A 22,687-nucleotide genomic window follows, 5' to 3' on the forward strand; every position below is an offset into this window, starting at 1 on the left:
TACTTCATTAAAGATATGCATGCCCTTTTTCACCAAAATTAGACTTCCCGTTGCCATATCAAGCAGAATTCTTCATTAAGAATATGAATGTAGAAGAAATGTTGGCCAGTGAGGTTCTTGGAGACTTTCTTGGGGCAGTGAAAAATGTGTGGCAGCCAGAGCGCCTGAATGCCATAAACATCACATCGGCCCTAGACAGGGGTGGCAGGGTGCCACTTCCCATTAATGACCTGAAGGAGGGGTAAGCAGACCTTTATCTCATTGCCTTAAATATAGATTTTTAAATATGGTGATCTTATCAAACTTATTATAGATGGAAGATGGCCTATTGCATTTTTCTTTTTAATAAGAAATAGATATTATAAAGATACGAACATACTAGTAATTTTCTATATTGACAAAGATGTTGTGTTAATGGTTTTTTATATCTCAAGTTCCTGGTCTGTGAAATCTAATTGTAGATGAGGATCAGCATCATAAATTATAGCAAAGTCTTTTGTACCTTCCATAAAGAAGCTGATTATTTAGGGCCATGAATTTCAAAGGAAATTGACGCCCCAGTTATTAGCTGCAGAAGGATGCGCAGACTGCTGTAACTTTATTCTAGGAAACTATTTCTTCGTCTTTAACATTCTTTCCACCATGTGTCGGTGACTGATGGCTGGGGTGGATTTGAAACCCATTCCTGTGACACAAAGGCCTAAAGCCTGACCTTGTCACTCACAAGCTGGGTGACACTGGGCAAACCTTGAACTCCTCAGTGCCTCAACTTCCTCATCCGTACCTGTGGGGATTATGTTCTGCCTCAGAGTTGTTATAATGATTAAGTGAGATAATGCATTTGAAAGGTATTTGTCAGTTCTCAAGCTGTGCAGGTAGAAAGCATGACTTCTGACCTTGTAGAGGTCAAGAAACAATCCTGCCTGGGTAAAGTTATTATCAAGACAAACTTTGATCTTTAATTTTTAATCTGTAGGTTGAGGCAGATTTTCTTTTCCTCCCTCAATCCTATAAAAGTATACTCTCTGGAATAAATCACATTTTGCATAGCATATTCTCCTTTCAACTTCTTCACCCATAATCCTGGAAACACTTTTATACAGGTGATATCTAGAATTAGCTAGAATACCTGGATTAGTAAGAATTAAATTTAAGGATAGCTCTAAAGGAGAACTATGTACACATGGATGCAGTCTGTGGGAGTGGGTAAAAGGCAAATGGGGAAAAACAGTGAGCTGTAAAGTCCAACTTAAAAATTTCAGAATTAAATTTTATCTTCTTTTTTATAGCAATGGATTTGGAAATCAGTCAAGCATACATAGAAGTCCTTTGAGGAAAATGGTTGCTTTATCTCTTGTCTATGTGCTAGTTGGCTTTCTATATGAAAACATAATTCTAGAGCTTAAGTTTTTACTTCATAGTCACAGCATGGTTCTCTTTCCTATAAAGTAATTAAAGCAGAACCGCGGAATGAGATGAATGGGGAGTATCTTCCCTGAAGGCATTCTCCAAATATGGAGGTTTTTAAACAGTTTTCTTAAGGTAATGTGTTCCACAATTGTTAAAACAATGACCAAATAATGTTGGAGGAAACAGCACAAAAACAAGGCATTGGTAGAGTTTTTCATTGCTGTGCTTTATTCTGGTCTCACTTTTTCTCCAGTTAGTAGTGCAGGTCCCACCCGTTGAGGTACTTTTAGAACCTGAACTAAACTAAATTGAACTAAGTAACTCCATAAACCAAACTGTGACCTAAAGCACTGCTTTCCAACTGTATCTAGCCTGAAAATTGCCAATAGAACATTACTAAAAATATAGATAGGTTCCTGGCCTTTGTTCCCCCTAGAGACTGATTCTTTGAGCCTAGGGCTGGGCCTGAGCATGTGACTCTATATTAAGAACAGAATTTTTGTCCTACAAGTACTTGTTTGAGAATTCAATCACTAACTGACTGACCCCCAACACCTGCTAGAGGGTGGCACATGCTGTCAGATATTTGAGAGAATCAGTCCCATGGCATTTATTTGGACTCTTCTCAGATCCCTTCCCAACTTGAAATGCTTTCCATGAGTTTTAATTTAATGTTAAGTCTTAACCTTTACAAAATATTCATATGGAGCCTTTTAAAATAGCATTTCTATAAATTGTACACAATGCCAACTCTATTACTCCAGTGTCCGTATACAAATACTCATAAAATAAAATCTTATTTGAGTTATAATTCGAAAGAAAAGTTTGTCGCTGCAAATGATTTTGCATGTTTTCTTTAGTTGTTATGTAATATCATGGTAATAGAAACAATTTTTTAGCCCTGTTGCCTTAAATTTAGAAAAAAAATCCAATGCTTAACTAATTCTTTCCTTTTTACCTGTGTATATTATGATTTTTTATTCACTTAATATGCTTTCTGCCTTTGTATATTCTTTTGAAAATATCAGAGGCTATGAATCCTTTAAAAATGAAATATTAAACAGATCAAGAAATAGGTTCAGAGCTAGCAAAGGAATTATATCCCTTTTAAAAATTTTTGTTTAAAAATATATTCATACACTTCTGAAGTATTAACTAGGCACCTAATAAATGTGTTTTGTGTAATACTTAGCATAAGTCTTAGTCCCAGATTTAAGAAAAAGATCTCCATGAAATTATTTCCTATTACACATGTCAGCCACAAGTACTAAGTGCAAATTTTTTCATATTTGATATGTATAGTCAGTTAAACAGTAGATGACCAAGAGTAGCCCTCAGTAGTAGACCCTCAGAGTAAATCTACTACCCTTCTACTGCCTGAAGTGTCATTAAGTGTCAGTCCCCAAGAGCCCAACCTGCAGCATCTCAGCTCCTCATCCTTCTTGATGAGCATTTTTTTAAATCTCTGCAGAACTCACTGACAGCTTTCAAACTTCTCCTAAATCAAACAGAAAATGATTATGAAGATTTACTTCAAAGTGAATAAGCTCCTGCAAAGGAAGGCTGAGCCCTCTGAAAAGATTCCTTTTCACTTGCCAGACTGATAACCCCAAGGCAACTGTGCTGTTTCTGGGCATGGTCTTGGTGCTACTTTTGCTGCTGATGTTGAGCCAGAGGCTAAGGCCTCATGGATGTATTTAGCCTGGGATAAAGCTGTGGGAAGAAGAGCAGGTTCATATTTCATTCCAGGCATGTCATGGCTGCCAACCACAGGCGAGTGATGTAGTGTAAATGGTGGCTATGAAGGGAATGATGGAGTGTGAGGATTAAAGAATATACTCACTTTTCCTAAGAGATTGTCAAACCTACCACTATTTCCTCTGGTTACCAAAGCATGTGGATCCAGTTTCAATCAACAACAGAGAATCCTAATTTATTCTCTAGACCATCTCACAAAGTACTCCCGCTGATTATCTGCTTTTTGCTGTATGTCAAAGGCCTCAGTGAGAAGTTATACTTGAGGAAAAGAATGGAAGTCAATGGCTGCCCAGTATTGGTCTGATGGAAAGTCATGATCCTGGGCCAATTTCAGTAGAGTTCTGAAATTGTCTCTATCTATGGTAACTTACAGAATTGCCCTTTATCTATCTGTCTGTCTGTCTATCTATCTATCTATCTATCTATCTAGCTAGCTAGCTAGCTAGCTATTTATTTTGAGCCAGAGTCTTGCTCTGTCACCCAGGCTAGAGTGCAGTGGTGGGATCTCGACTCACTGCAACCTCTGCCTCCTGGGTTCAAGCGATTCTCCTGCCTCAGCCTGCTGATTAGCTGAGATTACAGGCACCTGCCACTGTGCCTGGCTAATTTTTGTATTATTAGTAGAGATGGGGTTTCACCATGTTGGCCAGGCTGGTCTGGAACTCCTGACCACGTGATCCACCCGCCTCGGCCTCCCAGAGTGCTGGGATTACAGGCATGAGCCACCGTGCCTGGCCAAATTGCCCTTTATTCTCAAATGATGTCCCTCCTATAATTTTGGTACAAATATCCTTTCTTTTATGGAACAGTGGTGATATAGAAATATTTGCAAATGCCTTTAATAAAATTGGAAACCTGTATCAATTTTTATAACAAAAAAACGAAGTCAATGCAACTATATGTTTAATATCTACTCTTCTGAGTTCTATCGTTTTTTCTTTTATAGTTTAAGGTTTATTTAGTATTTTTTTAATGGGAGAATATTTTATTAGTCTTTGGAGTACAGTGATTTTAAAAACACAATCTAGGATTGCAATCTACTAGGGAGCAGGGAAATAACCAGATAACTAAAATCAGTGTTTTAAGTACCACAATTGAGGCATCACAGAGAGGGTTCCTCTCTCACTACAGGTCTACAGCTGGAAAAGGTTTATAGAGGAGCTGAAGGCTGACTGAGTTGAAAATATAAGTACAAATTAGCCTGCTGAGAAAATGAGAAATGGGAATGCTATGCAGGGGAAAGGGCTTGGGCGAGTACCGTAGGTAGGAGAGAGCATAGTGGATTCAGAAATCTACTTAGTGTAGAAATGGAGAAATAGATCCAGAAGGGGCAAAGACCAGACCATGTAAGACCTTGTCTTCTGGGAAAAGTTATCTGGATTTCATCCTGAAGCATTAGGGACCTGTGCAGGAAATGGTTGATACTAAAATTTTTGTTTTAGAGAGATCACACTTGTAGAATAGGGAACACTGAATGGAGGAAATGCTATGTGGATATAGGTGCTGGGATTTTAGGGGACCCAATAGCATCCATTTTCCACTGCCAGAGGATACCTGAACAAGAGGAACATGAACACACGAATAAATTCTTTTAGAATTTAGTGCCAATAAAACATTTAGGTCTCTAAGGAATAGTCATGCTTTCCCCTCTCTAATGATGAGAACTGTGACATTTACTGTGTTGTTGTTTTTTTTAATTTTAATTTGGGTACAAGACAATTAAGTGCCAAATGCAGTGCTCTAGCTTGCCAGAGAATTTAGTCCTTTCGAGTTTTCAGTGTTTTCCTAATTTCTGGTGACTTTTTCACTTGTTTATTTTATTATATGTGTTTTGCTATAATCCCGTACATCTTTTACTCTTTATTTTGTATCTTATTTTTTGATTGATTAATTGCAGATATGTACATTAAAAAGAAGTGGGGTGGAGGAAAAGGCAGGAAGTTTCGTGCTGCTGCTTTTGAGAGCTCAACATTTCCCAGGCAACATGTAACATATATGGACATATTCTTCTCTAAACTGTCTTTTATCTTCTATATACATAAAATAACAAGGTATATTCATTAATTGGGCAATTAGGAAAAAATACAATCATTGGATCCATTTATTTGGCTATTGCTGGAGAAGGTGGAGTTTTGACTTAAATTATTTACCATTACTTGTTTCTTCACATTATAAATCTAAAGGCCTCAATAAATGCATTTTACCTCAAAGAAGAGAAATTGAATTGTTCAAATTGAAAGAAAAAAAATTCTTCACAAGAAAGAACTCTATCTAGTGCACTCCAATCTCTAATCTTTTGAAGTACCAAGTTTTGTTAGCATTCATTGAGAGCCTTATATTTGATAATAGCCTCCTGTCTCATCTGTTTATACACATTTGAAATTTTGAAAACATGTGCTAGGGTCATAAAGGTACAGATCATTCTCATTTTCACTTCATACAAATTTTAAATTTTGACATAACAACTAGCTGAAAGGAAAACAACAGATTATGCATAATTTTAGCATGTGTAGCATAGTTATTATTATTACACATGGACTCAGACAAAATTACATATTTTAAAAAGCCAGCATGTTCAAACTTAGTGATTCTACAAAAGAAGCCATAAATATGCTTTTTAAAAAAACTTAATGAGACAAATCCAATATCTCCTGCTTTTGAGCATGACATTTGTGTTCCGTTTGTTTTTAAACTGGTATAATGCTTTTCATTCATGCGTTCATTTAGCCAGTAGGCTACCTGAGGACAGTGGCAAAGACTGTGTTCAAGGAGCACTATTAAGGGGCTGTTCCTTCACTCCCTGTGGAAGGTGATGGTGACTAGAACTACAGTTGTAGCAGTGGGACAAAACAAAGTGGACAGGTGTGTATAAGAGTTATTTCAGGGTAAATGTCAGAGACTGATGATGGATTGAATATGTGGAGAGAAGGAGAGGAGTCAAAGAGATGGTGCTTGAGTTCATGAGTTGAGCATTTGGGGATGTCAGTCACTGAGAGAGAAGAAGATAGAAGGAGGAACAGGTGGAGGTGGGGTGGGGTAATGATGAGCTCAGTTTGGAACATATTAAGTTGAAAAGCTTATGGATCATCCAAGTAGAGATGAAAGTAATTTGGCAGTATGTGTCAACTGTCATAAAAATGTTTCCACTTCTAGACCTCCCTTTTAGGATAGTCACATTAAAGAATATGCAGAGATAGTCTTTGTAATATTATTTATAAGTTCAAAAAATTGGAAGCAACTTAGTTGTCCAACTCTGAAATAATTGCAGAATACATCATGTGTACTTAAAAAGAAATTATATTGCCATAAAACTATAATTACAAAGATTACAATGTGGAATATGCTTATGATGCAGTAAGTGAAAAAGGATACAAAATTGTATTTTAGAGATTATTGCAATTAGGTTAAAATATATGCGTTTGAAAAATATTCTGCAAGGTACATTGGAAAATGAATAGTTCTTTTGGCAATATAAATGAGTTTTGTTTTTATACCTCAGGTTTTCTATAATGTTTTTATATTGGTTTTATAATTTAAGAAAAAAAAAGCATTTCAAAGCATGAAAATCTCTTATGCCTATTTATGTTACCTTGAGAGGAATTAATTAAAAATCTTACTAATTGCTAATACAAATCAATGTCTTGTCTAAGCAAGAGGGCCATTAACAGTTGTAAGAAACATTCATTTAATCTCTGTCCTTACAAATATATTTCACAATTACCAAGGAAAAATATGGTGTTGCCTTTGTAGTTACTAAGAGGATAGAAACTGAATGTATGCGAGGCTTAAAAGTAGTAACTTGTTTTAAATTGAATATGTTTATATCCGCTGATCATCTAAATACCAATGGTTTCTCATATCTACTTTTGTTCTGAATTTTTAATTTGATCTTTAATTTTAGCCCATTATTTACTATTTGTTTCCCAAAGGTACGATAGGTTTTTTAAAAGATAATCTTTCAAATGAGTCTTAAATCCTAATATAAATTTGATGTGAAGAGCAAATGAATTTGTGTGAACATATTCTCGAACACAGTTGTCATCTCAGGCTAGGACGTGACTTCATATTTACATTTACATAGCTTTGAACTTTTGTGCTGTACTTTTATTTCATTTCATTTTTAAAAAATAATAGCTTTATTGAGGTATAATTCACATATCATATAATGCACCTATCTAAAATGTACAATTTTAAATCGTGATTTTTAGTAAATTCACAAAGTCATGCAATCGTTATTATAAGCAATTTTAGAAAGTTATTATTATCCCAACACCACACACCCCCCCTCGTACCCATTAGAAGTCACCCCGACCCCCACCCCTAGGCAGCCACTAAGGAACTTGCTGTCTCTATAAATGTGCCTATTCTGGACATTTTGTATAAATGGAATTATATAATATGTGGTCTTCTGTGACTGGCTTCTTTTACTTTGTATAACATTTTCAAGTTTCATCTATGTTGTAGAATAAATTAGTATTTCATTTTAAATCATGGAATAATATTCTATTTTATGGATATGCCACCTTTTGTTTATCCATTTATAAGTTGATGAGCATTTGGGTTGTTTTCAGTTGTTGACTATTATGAATGATGTCATTGTGAACATTCATGTACAAGTCTTTGTGTAGACATATATATTCATTTTTCTTAAGTATATCCCTAGGAATCGAGTTGCTGGGTCATTTAGTAACTCTGTATTTAACATTTTGAGGAATTGCCAGACTGTTTTCCAAAGCAGATGCATTTTACATTTCCACCAGCAAAATAGGAGAGTTCCAGCTTTTCCGTATCTTCACCATCACTAGCTATTATCTGTCTTTTTGATTATAGCCATCCTAGTGAAAGTGAAGTGGTATCTCATTGTGGTTTTGATTTCTATTTTGCTGATGGCCAGTGATGTTGAGCATCTCTTCATATGCATATTAGATATCCGTATATCATTTTTGGAAATAGGTCTATTCATATCCTCTGCCATTTTTAATTGAATTATTCATCTTTTGATTAAGTTGTAAGAGTCTTTTATTTGTTCTATATACAAGACTTTATTAAATACATGATTTGCAGATATTTTCTCCCATTCCATGGATTGTCTTCACTTTTCTTAATGGTGTTCTTTGAAGCACAGAACTTTTTTATTTTGATAGAGTTAAATTTACTTACTGCTGGAGCTTTTGGTGTCATATTTTAAAAATCATTGCCTAATCCAAGGTCATATTTACGCCTGTTTTCGTCTCAGAGTTTAATAGTTTTAGCTCTTAAAGTGTTTGATTTTTTTGTGCATATACTATTTTAAGAGCATTTTTAGGTTTATAGAAAAATTAAGCATAAGGTGCAGAGATTACTTTTGCATTGCCTCCCCGATTATCAACATCCCCCACCAGAGTGGTACATTTGTTACAAATGATGAACCTACATTGACAAATCACTATCACCCAAAGTCCCTACCTTACATTAGGTGTCATTCTTGGTGGTTTATATTCTGTGGGTTTGGACAAATGTATAATAACATGTTTTCACCATTATAGTATCATACAGAGTAGTTTCACTGCTCTAAAATTCATCTGTGTTCCACCTGTTCATCCCTCCTTCCCCCCAACTTCTGGCAATCATTGATGTTTTTACTGTCTCCATAGTCGTTTTTCTTCCAGAATGTCATATAATTGGAATCATATAGTCTGTAGCCTTTCCATATTGGCTTATTTCACTTAGTAATATGCTTTTAAGTTTCTTCCATATCGTTTCATGGCTAGATAGCTTATTCCTTTTTAGCACTGAATATTCTATTTTCTGGATGTACCACAGTTTAATTATCATTCACCTACTGGAGGACATCTTGGTTGCCCCCACATTTTGGCAGTCATGAACAAAGCTGCTATAGATATCCATGTGCAGGCTTTTGTGTGGAAATAAGTTTTTAACTCCTTTGGGTAAATATAGGGAGAGTGATAGCTGGATCATATGGTAAAGTATGTTATTTTGTAAGAAACTGCCAAGCTGTCTTCCAAATTGGCTACACCATCTTGCATTCCCACCAGCAATGAATAAAAGTTGCTGTTACTTCACATCCTTGCCAGCATTTGATATTGCCACTGTTCTGGATTTTGGCCAATCTGTGTGTTGTGTATCTCACTGTTTTCATTTGTCTTTCCATGATGATATGTAAAGTGGAGCATCTTTTCATGTGCATATTTACCGCGAGTATAACTTCTATGGTGAGGTGTCTGTTAAGGTCTTTGGCTTTTTGTTGTTGTTGTTGTTTAGACAGAGTCTTACTGTGTCACCCAGGCTGGAGTGCAGGGGTGTGATCTTGGCTCACTGCAGCCTCCGCCTCCTGGGTTCAAGCGATTCTCACGCCTCAGCCTCCCAAGTCAAGTAGCTGGGACTATAGGAGCATGCCACCTTACAGAGATAATTTTTGTATTTTCAGTAGAGATGAGGTTTCGCCATGTTGGCGAGGCTGGTCTCAAACTCCTGGCCTCAAGTGATCTGCCCACCTTAGCCTCCAAAAGTGCTGAGATTACAGGCTTGAGCCACTGCACCCGGCCTCTGGCCCATTTTTAATTGGATTGTTTGTTTTATGTTTTAAGTGTTTCTTGTATATTTTGGAGAACAGTCCTTTATAAGATATGCATTTTGCAAATATTTCCTTGTAGTCTGTGACTTTTTGTATTACTGGCAGTGTCTTTTGCAGAAGAGAAATTGTTAATTTTAATTAAGTCCATCTTGTCAATTCTTTCTTTCATGGATTGTGCCTTTGGTGTTGTAACTAAAAAGTCATCATCAAATCCAAGGTCATCTCGATTTTCTCCTCTATTATCTTCTAGGAGTTTCATAGTTTTGCATTTTGCATGTAGATATGTGATGCATTTTGAATTAATTTTTGTGAAGGGCATATATATCTAGATTCATTTTTTACATGTATAAGTCTAGTTTTTTCAACACCATTTGTTCAAAAGACTGTCTTTCCTCCATTGTATTGCCTTTGCTCCTTTGCCACAGATTAGTTGAATAGATTTATGTGGGTCTATTTCTAAATGTGTATTATGTTTCATTGATCTATTTTGTCAATTATTTCCCAATACTACACTATCTTGATTGCTGTAGCTTTATAGTAAATCTTGATGTTGGGTAGTGTCAGTCCTCAAAATTTGTTCTTCTCCTTCAATATTGTTTTGGCTATTCTGGGTCTTCTGTTTCTCCATATAAACTTTAGAATAAGTTTGTTAATATCCACAAATTAACTTCCTGAGAATATGATTGAGATTACATTGAATCTATAATTAATTTGGGAAGAACTGGCATATGGACAATATTTAGTCTTCCTATCCATAAACATGGAGTATCTCTCCATTTATTTAGGTCTTCTTTGATTTCTTTCATCAGTTTTGTAGTTTTCCTCATACAGATCTTATACCTATTTTATTAGACTTATATTTATATTTAAGTATTTTATTTTGGAGGGTACCCTGTCGCCCAGGCTGGAGTGCAGTGGCACAATCTCGGCTCACTGCAACCTCTGCCTCCTGGGTTCAACCCCTGGCTCAGCCTCCTGAGAAGCTGGGACTACAGGCGTGTGCCACCACGCCCAGCTAATTTTTGTATTTTTAGTAGAGATGATTTTGCCATGTTGGCCAGGCTGGTCTCAAACTTCTGACCTCAGGTGACCCACCTGCCTCGGCCTGCAAAACTGCTGGGATTACAGGTGTGAGCCACCACACCCAGCCTGTGTTTTTAATTTCAAGTTCTACCTGTTCATGCTGGTAGATAGGAAAGTGATTGACTTTAGTATATTAATCTTAGTATCAGCTCTATCAGCTCTTGCCTCATGTATTTTGATGCTTTCTGTTTTGGAAGGTTATTACTGATTCCTGCAACCTTGCTGTAATCACTTACTAGTTTTAGGAGTTTTTAATCAATTCTTTTGAATCATATCATCTGCAAAGAAAGATAGTATTTAATCCTTTCAAATCTGTATACTTTTTATTTTCTTTTTGTCTTTTATTACATTAGTTAGGACTTCCAGTATGATGTTAAAAAACAGTGATGAGAGGCAACATTCTTAACTTTTTCCTGATACTAGTGGGAAAACTTCAAGTTTCTCCTCATGTAGAGTAATGTTAGCTGTAGGTATCAAATTGAGGAAATTCCCCTCTATTCCTAGTTTACTGAGAATTTTTTTTTCACAAATTGCCATTGGATTTTGTCAAATGCATTTCCTGCATCTGTTGATGCCGTCATGTGATTTTTCTTCTTTAGCCTGTTGATGTGATATTAACTGATTTTTGGATGTTGAACTAGCCTTGCATAACTGGGGAAAGTCCCAGTTGATCATTGTGTATAATTCCTTTTATACATTGTTGAATCTGATTTGCTAATATTTTGTTGAGGATTTTTGCACCTGTGTTTATGAGCGATGCTGGTGTGGTGTGTAGTTTCTTTTCATGTAATGTTGTTTTCCGGTTTTGGTATTAAGGTAATTTTGGTTTCATAGAATGAGATAGGAAGTATTCTTTTGGCTTTTGTCTTCTGAGGAATATTGTAGAGAGTTGGCAATAATTTCTCCTTTAAATGTCTGGTAGAATTCAACAGTGAACCCATCTGGAGTTGATGCTTTCTGTTTTAGAAGATTATTAATTATTGATTCAATTTCCCTACTACATATAGGCCTGTGCAGATTATCTGATTTTAATTTTTTTTTCTTCTGCTTACTTTGGATTTGATTTGTTCTTCTTTTTCTAGTTTCCCGAGGGGGAGGTTACAATTATTGATTTTAGATCTTTCTTCTTTTCTAATGTATGCATTCAATGCTATGAATTTCCTTCTAAGTATTGCTTTTGCTGACTTGTAAACATTTTGATAAGTTATGGTTTCATTTTTATTTAATTCAGAATATTTTCAAGTTTCATCCAAGATTTCTCCTTTAATCCATGTGTATGTTGTTTAGTCTCCTAGTAGTTTGGGATTTTTCAGTTATCTTTTGATATTGAGTTCCAGTTTAATTCTACCGGGGTCTGAGAGCAGACAGTGTATGATTTCCATTCCTTTAAATTTGTTAATTTTTTATGGTCTGGAATGTTGTTAAATGTTTCATGTGAACTAAAGAAGAATGTGTATTCTGCTATTTTTGGATGAAGTAGTCTCTAAGTGTCTATTAAAACCTGTCGACTGATGATGATACTGAGTTTCACTATGTCTTTACCAATTTTCTGCCCGCTGGTTGTGTCCATTTCTGATAGAGAGATGTTGAAATGTCCAACTATAATAGTGGATTCATATGTTCCTCTTTGCACTTCTATCAGCTCTTGCCTCATGTAATTTGATGCACTGTTATGAGGCATATACACGTTAAGGAGTGATTTATGTTCTTAAAGAATTGACCTCTTTATCATTATGTAATGCCTTTCTTTGTCTCTGATAAGTTTCCTTGCTGTGAGGTTGGCTCTGTCTGAAATTAATATAGCTCCTCCTGCTTTTTAGTTATTGTTAGCATAGTATATCTTTCTCCACCCATTTCCTTTTAATGTATATGTGTCTTCATATTTAAAGTAGATATTTTTTGTAAACAGAGTAAAGTTGCATCTTGTGTTTCAATCCACTCTGACAGTCTCTGTCTTTTCAAGGGGGTATTTAGACCATTGATGTTTAAAGTGATTATTGAGGCCAGCCATGGTAGCTCACGCCTGTAATCCCAGCACTTTGGGAGGCAGAGGCAGGCAGATCACCTGAGGTCAGGAGTTCAAAACCAGCCTAGCCAACATGATGAAAACCCATCTCTACTGAAAATACAAAAATTAGCTGGGTGTGGTGGTGGGCACCTGTAGTCCCAGCTACTTGGGAGGCTGAGGCAGGAGAATCGAACCCAGGAGGCGGAGGTTGCAGTGAGCCGAGATCTGCACTCCAGCCTGGGTGACAGGGCAAGACTCTGTCTCAAAAATAAAATAAAATAAAAAAATAAAATGAAATAAAATATAAAATAAAATAAATCTACCATATTTGTTACTGTTTTCTGTTTGTTGCCTTTGTTTTTTGTTTCTATTTTTGTCTTCCACTCTTTTCCCACTTTTTATAGTTTTCATTGAGCATTTTTTATGATTGTTTTCTCTCCTCTTTTAACATATCAGTTGTATTTTTTAAACTGTCTTTTAGTGATTGTCTTAGAGTTTGCAATATACATACATAACCAATCCAAGTTCACTTTCAAATGACACTACACTACTTCCTAGGTATTGCAGGTATCTTATGACAAAATAATCCCCGTCTCTCCCTCATCTCTCTTGTATCATTGCTGTCATTTATTTTGCTTATCTATAAGTGTATATAAACATATATGTAGATATATACATTTATGGATACATGGTGAATAGATTGTTGCTATTATTATTTTAAACAAGTTATCTGTTAGATCAATTAAGAAAAATAAAAGGTTTTATTTTATCTTCACTTACTCTTTCTCTGATGCTCTACTTTTCTTTATGTAGATCTGAGTTTCTGACCTATATCATTTTCCATCTCTCAAAAGAAGTTATTTTAACATTTCTTGCAAAGTAGTTTCACTTTATTCATTACAGCCCTCTGCATATTAGTCATAGTTGTTTTAAATTTCTGATCTGATAATTTCAACATCTCTGCCATATCTGATTCTGGTGTGATGCTTGTTCAGTCTTTTCAAACTGTGTTTTTTGCTGTATAGTATGTTTTATAATTTTTTTCTTGATAGCTGGACTAATGTATGGAGTAAAAGGAATGACCATAAGTAGACCTTTAGTAATATGGTGGTCGGGTGTTGTGGGAGGGGAAGAATTCTGTAATTCTATGATTAGTTTTCAATCTTTTAGTGAGCCTATGCCTCAGGACCATGAATTTCACATACGCTTCTCATTTGCCTTCTTAGGTAGGACAGGATATGTGGATATCCAGTTTTTCCAGCACCATTAGTTATAACAAGTATTCTTTCCTTTTTGAATTGTCTTGGTACCTGTGATAATAATCAGTTTATTAAATGTGAGTTTATTTCTGGATTCTGAGTTCTATTCCATTGATCTGTATGTCTGTCCCTATGCCCGTACCAGATGACTTGCTTACTGTAGCTGTGAGTAAGTTTTCAAATTGGGAATTGTGAGTTTTCCAAATTTGTTTTTCCTTATCCAAATTTGTGTGTGTGTGTGTGTGTGTGTGTGTGTGTGTGTGTGTGTGTGTGTGTGTGTGGCTATTCTGGGTGCTATGAACTTCCTTAGGAATTTTAGGATCAGTTAGTCAACTTCTGCAAAGAAGGCAGCTGGAATTTTGATGGTTTTATTTCATTTTACATTGTCATTTTTTTCTTAGCATTGTAATTATGAAAAGGAATAGTATTTACTTGTAGTATTTCCTGGTTTTCTCTTTTCTTTTGAAAGGCCAATGAGATTCCTATCTTCTCAAGCTGCTCCAAGATTATTTAAATACTGTTGTCACTATTTTCTGTTGTGAAATCTAATTTTTAGCCAGTTAAGTAGAGATCTTTCCCCATAATTCCCCCACACCAACAAAATAGATTTTGTTTGCCTCTTTGTGTTTACCAAACAATAGTTTTACTCTTATATTAATGTCTTAGATAAAAGATTGTAAGGCCTTCTAATGACAGACCAAGCATATAGGGGTTTGTGTGGTAGAAAAACTAACAGAACTGATAGGTAAAATAGTAATGTCTACCCAAAGCTCCATACCTCCAGGGATGTAATTTAAGAGTTTTATTACAAGAAAATTAAGTGAAATGTATTACTTAGTTATTTATTATTGTAGTAGTGGGGTTATTTCCTAATTTACCTTAAGGATAATGTCTTTAATGTAAATAGTCTACTAAATATAGTAATTACTAAATATAGTAATCAGAATATGATGCATGTTTATATTGAATGAAAATAAATGGGATGAAAGAAAGTTTTTAGAAATTAACATAGAATGGAGAGAGTATCTGGTATACCAAAGCACTCAGTAAATATTGGTTGAATAAAGGAATGAATGAAAGGAAGCCCCTACATGAATCATTGTTTATAAAGCCTAGGCCCCTAACTCAGGGATGAGTCTAGTTAATCTCTCAATTCAAAAGGCTAAATCCTGCTTTTAAGGTAGATTGTTTTTTAGTGTTTTCAATTTTCTTAAAGGATAACCTGAGAGTTTCACATTTTTACAGTGTTTATGTCATGGTTGGTGCAGATGTCCCGTTTTCTTCTTGTTTACGAGAAGTTGAAAATCCACAGAATCAACTGAGATGTAGTCAAGAAATGGAGCCTGTAATAACATGTGATAAAAAATTTCGTGCTCAATTTTACATTGACTGGTGCAAAATTTCATTGGTAAGTTTTTATTTTGTTTTTGCAAGTTTAATTAAAAATGATGTGGCTGGAATTAACATTTGACTAAAACCTGAATTGCTTTTAGGAATAAATCCTGGATTTACTTTAACTGCAGTTAACTTCCCTTGAGATTAAGGATCTGGTAAGCTCGTTAACAGTGCATCCATTTAGGAAAGAATATATCCACTTTGGTACTTATTCTATCCTTGATTAGTTGCTGGGGCTGGATTAGCTTGGCAGGTGGTCCAAATGAACCCCCTGGACATCGGACATCCATATAGCTGCTAATGAGCACAGATAATGGAGTTAGTATGATGTGTGCAGAAAGATTCTTCTTAAATATTCTGCCACTAACCCACTTTGGAAGGAGAGGATGGAGTACAATAATAAATCTGAAAATAAAGCAATATTGTGCTATGATTTAATGTTCTGACAACTCAAATTATAGGGAAAGTCCAAGAAACGAGACAATTCCAAGTGAAGAAAGTTAGAATCTTACTCATAATTCATAAACATAATATTTCTTTCCAAATCACATTTTAATTTGCATGTTAACAGATTTAGGAAAATGTAAAGTTTCAAATATATGTAAGATATGTGTAATATTTTATATATGTTTGCATATTTTATATGTCTGTATATAATATTTTGATCCTGTTGTCTGAAAGGCAGGAGAGTTGTTTCAATTCTTTGTTTTTTCTTTTTTCTTTTCCTATTAATGTATCCAACCGATGTTTTAATTATTTAGTGATCTTTTAGATTTAACTTCTGTCAATTCTTTATGATTGGTGGTGAGTGAATTAGATCTAAGTTTAAAGTTGACATCTGAACAAAGTTATTGACACATAAACACAACTATCACTTCATGTGTTAGAGAGCCAGCTGCATCCTGGAGAGCATATTACTCACATTGCAACACTTAGCACTCCTTGTGGCCTTTTGCCTTGAACTCTTCTTCTCATGCCTCTTGTCTCATGGCCTTTAGAAAAATGGCCTTCTTTGCCTTCCTAAATCAAGTAAAATTATTATTATAGGCAAACTTGCTCAATATTTCAATCATGGTGCTAACTATACAAGGGTGCAGGAGACTAAGCAGCTGCAACCGTAACTTAGATTCCTCTCCCAGCATCATCAGTGGACAGCAGACCCTAACAATGCCATTTTACTTGTGGTTGTTCTGGAAAATGAGTTTATGTTTAGGACTATTACCCAGTCTCTAAAAGTTAAAAAATGATATATGCCTTGAAGATTTTTATCTGTTAAGGCTTTATAAGTGGAAAGGTTGGGAATTTTTATTTTACATGTATTTATTTTTATGTCACATCTTGCCACAAAAGATTTCAGAAGGTTAAATAAGAGTCATACAGTAAACATAATAAATAAAATATAAAAGAAATGGAAAATCAGGACCTAAATTTCACCCCCCAAAAATAAGCATAAGGCTGTGTTGGACAACAAGCCGCCTAATGTGCAGGACAAAAATAAATGAAATTCATATTTAGTTCTCATTCTTAAAAAGGAGGCACATCAATTCCTTGGCAGAAAACAAAAGTTTTTACTAACACTGTATTATTAACAAAATTTTTCAAGTGGAGTTTTTTGGGAGAAGATACTGAATAATGCTACAACTAATTCTCCCCAGCATTTTATTTTAGTAGCAAATTTCACATGGCTACATTTTTAGTGTCCTTCAATAAAAACCTTAGCATAATTAAATGCAACTCAGTGAAAGCAGCTCAATTAATGTGGAGGTAAATTAACATAGTGCAACTGTTGTAGTTTTTTTTTTTTTTTTTTTTTTTTTTTGATACTGGGACAGAATTAAGTAAGACTGGGATAGGTTCCATATTCCCTAGACTAACATAAAAGTTACTTCTGTCAGCTGGAAGGCAGAAAGATCAAGGACAACACGTTTGGAAATTGTCCCTCTTTTTTTTTTTTTTTTTTTCCTTTTCTCTTTCGCTAAACTTAGAAACCATACGTGCATACCTGTTTTCAGCCAGTTTTAGGTTTGGTAAAATCTGCACTTCAGCTTTGCCACTAGGAAGTAAGACACTTACATGGTAGTGTAAAGGACTACTGCTTTAGAGGAAGGAAACTGAAAAAGAACAACTACACGCATAGGCACACACACATTAAATATGTACACATGTAAATGTATATGTATATATGTTTTAGGAAGAACATAGAAAGTAGACCAAAGTAAAGCCTTTATTACTTTCATTTGTTACATTCCCTACCTCCAATAGATACTTGAAAATTCAAGGTGATAAAGTAATTGGAAAAGATGGCTTTTTAGATAATTTGTCAAAGAATGTTTTAGTGTATCCAGATCTTAAAATCTCATAATGTTTGCAACGATTAATTTGTTGTGTAATTGTCTTCTTTTGTATCAGGTTGATAAAACAAAGCAAGTGTCCACCTATCAGGAAGTGATTCGTGGAGAGGGGATTTTACCTGATGGTGGAGAATACAAACCCCCTTCTGATTCTTTGAAAAGCAGAGACTATTACACGGATTTCCTAATTACACTGGCTGTGCCCTCGGCAGTAGCACTGGTCCTTTTTCTAATACTTGCTTATATCATGTGCTGCCGACGGGAAGGCGTGTGAGTACTTTAAAACTAATAAGAAAATTAGAGATCCTGCTAAGATAACAACATAGAAGATTCCATTAAAAGCGAAGTTTCATTTAGTTCATAAAATACTTTGTAAATGAACTGAAATTGTGTCCAAACTGCAATACTTTATTCCTTTAAAATGAATTAAAATAGTTTTGAGTCTAGTAAATCAAATTAGGGGATATAATTACTTTATTCAAAAATTATTAAGGCTAGATGTAAATTCGCACTGGCAAAACAGTCCCAAGAATAATTGAGGCTAGGTATTTTGGTTATACAAGCCATCTTGTATGAGCAGAAACTGCAGAATCTACTGACACGGTAATTGCACTTAAAAAAATTGTGTTAGTTTGATCAGAAGTAATGGTCAAAACTCTTGAAATCATTCTGCTGTCAAACAGGGTAACACAATTTAACGTTTAAAATATATTTTTAAAACCCAACTTAGCCGTAAATTAATGAAAATAAGGCATAATTTGAGTAACGAGTCTTCACTTCATGATTAGTTAGTACCTTCAGGACATCTACGTCAATTAAGGTAATCTCCCAAGATTATCTGGAAGTCAGGGCAACAAAGCAAAGGATAAAAAAATTAATAAAGCAGCAAGTAACAGATTCTTTCATTTTTACATGTAGCTTTATTTCATTATGTCACAGAATTTATTTCAATCAAGGCCTTGATTCTTAATCTCCATTTTTTTCATTTTTCTATGTGTTTCTCATCAGTATTCCATCGCTCTATGTGTACTCATCCAAGTAATGTCATAAACCTGGTGGCAAACGCTGCCTGGTTGCATTTAATAGTGACAATGTCAGCATTTCCACATCATGCAAGATCCCATGAGCATATAGTCTTAATGTTCCAAATATCAATGCTATTATTTAATTCATAAATTTTGTTTTGTTTCTAGGGAAAAGAGAAACATGCAAACACCAGAGTAAGTGTCTTCTTTCCTGTTATTTTCTTCATCATTTTTTCCCACCTCTCAGTTGCCCATCATGCTCCATACATGTGTGTCAAGCTTTTTTTCATTCGTCATCTTTCATAGTTTATTTCATAAATGTGAAAGCTGCTTTCTAAATAGAGATATTTAGGAGGGGTAGAAACTAAAACTAAAAAGGGTTTGAAAACTAAGATTACATAGATAAGAATTAAACCTAAAATATTTCAGATTCAGAATATTAACTTACCATTTATATTATGTGATTTCCAATCTGCATTTCTATAAACCAGAGAACAGATGAAAAGACCTTTCATACACGTTTTCCAGAATCTACAGTAATTACCTACCATAAAATGAAACTTCTGTGAGTATTTATAAATGCCCCACCAGAAGCAAAAATATAAAAGCTATGGTAGTTTTATCTTAAATCATAGAAAATAAATAGAAAACTAGTTTGTTACTTAGGACAGTAATATTAATACAATGCTTCATAGCTTAGTTTAATAAAACACCTATGTATTTTAAAATTGGTTTATAATTTTCAGTTTTGTTATATTAAAAGTATGTGAGATGTATGACTTTCTGAAATAGTTTATTGAATGCCCAAAGTGCAATAATGTCGTTATTTTAAAAGATAAAAATACTTCATAACTTTTTCAAATCGATGACCCACCAGGCTAATATATGATTTTAAATATATATTGTTTTATTTCTTTTTGACCTAGCATCCAACTGGTCCATCACAGTGCTATTCAGAAATCTACCAAGGAGCTTCGAGACATGTCCAAGAATAGAGAGATAGCATGGCCCCTGTCAACGCTTCCTGTGTTCCACCCTGTGACTGGGGAAATCATACCTCCTTTACACACAGACAACTATGATAGCACAAACATGCCATTGATGCAAACGCAGCAGTAAGTGTCCACTTAGAGCCACAATTATTAATATGCATGTATATTTTTACTAATATCTGTAAAGAACAGAACTTTCTGTTGTTGCATTTGTTTGTTTATAACTGGAAGAGAAAATAACAAAAGGACATTAATTGTGTAAATCCCACCCCTACTCTCCTGACATATACAATACAATTACTTTTAGGAAATGCGCTTTTTTTCCCTCCACTAATCCAAACAAGACTACATATACCTTAATATTTAAGAAATTGACACTGATACTAAACTCAACATTACATGTTTGCTCAAAGATGAGTTAATTATAAAAAAAGAACCATATCCTAAGCATTTCAAATTGATTATTTTTAGAGATGTTAAAATTATTTGGTTTAAACCTATTAAAATGTTATTACCATAGACCTTTGTAATCTAAATTTTTGCCTCAGAATTAAGGGTGTTTGGGTTGTTTTTTATGATCTGCTTGTACATCAGAGCAAGCAGCTCCAATTTGGGCTATAAACACCTATTTTATTAGTGCAAACCTTGTCTAGTGCTATAGGGATCAGGGTTAGAAAGCCTGGAAGGACTTTGTAAGGAGTAGATAAGGGTGAGGGGTGAGGATATTGTACAGTTGCATTTGGGAGACCATGCTATATAATGCTGTAAAGCAGCATTATGCTACATCATATATTGCTGATATAATGTAGCCTAGTGGCCACATTTTTATATAAGGGGATGATGGGTAAAACTGTTATTTATAAGAACATGTCTCTTTTTTTCCTTTTTTTTTTTTTTTTTTTTTAAGACGGAGTTTCGCTCCTGTTGCCCAGGCTGGAGTGCAATGGCGCGATCTCGGCTCACTGCAACCTCCGCCTCCCAGGTTCAAGTGATTCTCCTGCCTCAGCCTCCCAAGTAGCTCAGATTATAGGCACCTGCCACCATGCCCAGCTAATTTTTATATTTTTAGTAGAGACGGGGTTTCACCATGTTGGCCAGGCTGGTCTTGAAATCCTGGCCTAGGTGATCCGCCTGCCTCGGCCTCCAAAGTACTGGGATTACAGGTGTGAGCCACCATGCCCGGCCTTTTTTCTTTTTAACCATATGTTAAAATGAGTTGAATTCAATTGCCCCAAGCACTAGAAGTCATGAAGTTGGCTTTTGAGGTCTTCCTCTTTTTCACTTTACTTTTATAGATGGAATGGCTATGCAGAAAAATCTCTTTCTCAGTCTCTCTCTCTCTCTCTCTCTCTCTCTCTCTCACACACACACAGACACATACACACCCCTTAGGATATAATATTAAAGTGAACACATTTACCTGGGAACTCTGCTGGGTACATTTTTCCCATTGAGTGCTTATTTTGTAACCAGGTAGAATGCATGTGGTAATTTGAAGATTAAATAATAATTAATATAAGTAGTATAGATAGACTAGATAAGTTTATCCAGAATACTTTAGAAACCCAAAAGTATTATGAATATTTTTCTAAAGTTCTCTAACATCACTTAGGGTCATACAGACTAAGGTGCCTGTTTATGTGCATGTGTGTGTGAGAGAGTAAGTAATGGGTAGTGGGTAATTTAAGAAATGGGTGAAATTGCATATGTTTAGAATTTTGAATTTTTGAAACATTAATATATCAGGGATATAAATATTAAAGTCTACAAAATTTAGTTGTACTGAATGCAACGTATGGGTTTCTATGCTCTCTGGTGGTCAGTAGCCCACCTATTATGGGTCATCATAAAACCCAGTTTACCAGGATTAGATACTGATGAGAAAAATTGGTAAAATTTCAAGAATATTGTAATAATTCACAATTTAACAACCTCTTACCCTTTTTTAGATGAAAATTACGAAATGGCTTTGTCATTCATTTTCAAAATGAAAAGAATTTGTACTTATTCTTTAAGGTTATTATTTCTGATATTGTTTACCCTAGCGTGCCAGTGAAATGTTGACAGATATCCTTCAAAAATGGAATGGTCAAATACACTTGGAAAAAAGTAGTAGCAACATTGCAGAATTCTAACATGAAACAAATCCTGTAGCTAACCAACTGTTTATGAATGATAAATTCAGTATACTTAGTATGAATGTGAAGATGAAATGCATGCCCTTTTAAGAAGGGTTAATTAATAAGTACAAGGCAGCATTATCCAAGCATATATACCTGGTTATCGAGTACTGTAATGTAAAGGTTTTATTTCTCTGTTTTTTAAGCTACAACAGTCTTCAGTCCCTTAGTGTGCTGATACACTTTGTGATAGGAAAAGTTCAGAATAGGTAACTCTTCAAAGAACACAGTTTGAGAAATGCTTCTATTGATAATGTAACAATGCTGTAGAATTTTAGAGTAGAAAACTAGTTATAATGAGTAGGGGAACTTGAATATGTTTGTAAATCAACAAAACTCTATTGCTAGTGAAATTTAAGAGAGGAAAAAGGTTGCTGTCATTTTAAGATAACCCTTTCTAACCATATATATTGAAAATAAGAATAGCTCCTTAAAAAGTATTTTGATTCCCTGTGGTTAGAATTTTGCAATGTTGCTACTAATATAAAAGCAAAATAAAATTTTCTATCTAGTTTACACCAAATGGATCTTTCTGGTCCTTTCATAACCCCTCAAGACTGTCATTAGGTTGATCAGATCTCTCTACTTGCAAATGCAATAGGCTATTATATTGAACTTGCAATAATTTAAACACATACGTATTTTTAAGTCC

General features: G+C 34.8%; 2 protein-coding genes across 15 annotated transcripts in view; one reads left to right on the top strand and one right to left on the bottom strand.

Annotated features, from left to right (window-relative positions):
• SGCE (sarcoglycan epsilon) overlaps window positions 1-22,687 on the top strand; it is a 70,765-nt gene that overhangs the window by 37,271 nt on the left and 10,807 nt on the right. For 6 of the 13 annotated variants that reach the window (XM_055272676.2, XM_055272679.2, XM_055272678.2 and 3 more), the window contains 5 exons: window positions 43-241; window positions 15,338-15,500; window positions 17,897-18,108; window positions 19,032-19,058; window positions 19,790-19,978. In XM_055272676.2, coding sequence (XP_055128651.1) covers window positions 43-241; window positions 15,338-15,500; window positions 17,897-18,108; window positions 19,032-19,058; window positions 19,790-19,978 — 790 coding nt within the window. Of the gene's footprint in view, window positions 1-42; window positions 242-15,337; window positions 15,501-17,896; window positions 18,109-19,031; window positions 19,059-19,789; window positions 19,983-20,762; window positions 20,838-22,687 lie in introns of those variants that run through there. The other 7 variants (XM_055272675.2, XM_055272677.2, XM_055272672.2 and 4 more) reach the window with 3 other exon arrangements.
• CASD1 (CAS1 domain containing 1) overlaps window positions 1-22,687 on the bottom strand; it is a 128,282-nt gene that overhangs the window by 16,092 nt on the left and 89,503 nt on the right. The window contains exon 19 of one of the 2 annotated variants that reach the window (XM_063634719.1): window positions 18,303-19,027. The exons of the other annotated variant lie outside the window; for it this stretch is intronic. The gene's annotated coding sequence lies outside the window, so the exon portion shown is untranslated. Of the gene's footprint in view, window positions 1-18,302; window positions 19,028-22,687 lie in introns of those variants that run through there. 2 annotated transcript variants of the gene reach the window in all.

The sequence above is a fragment of the Symphalangus syndactylus genome, chromosome 3, assembly GCF_028878055.3.
Source record: "Symphalangus syndactylus isolate Jambi chromosome 3, NHGRI_mSymSyn1-v2.1_pri, whole genome shotgun sequence".
In the NCBI taxonomy this organism is placed as follows: domain Eukaryota; kingdom Metazoa; phylum Chordata; class Mammalia; order Primates; family Hylobatidae; genus Symphalangus; species Symphalangus syndactylus.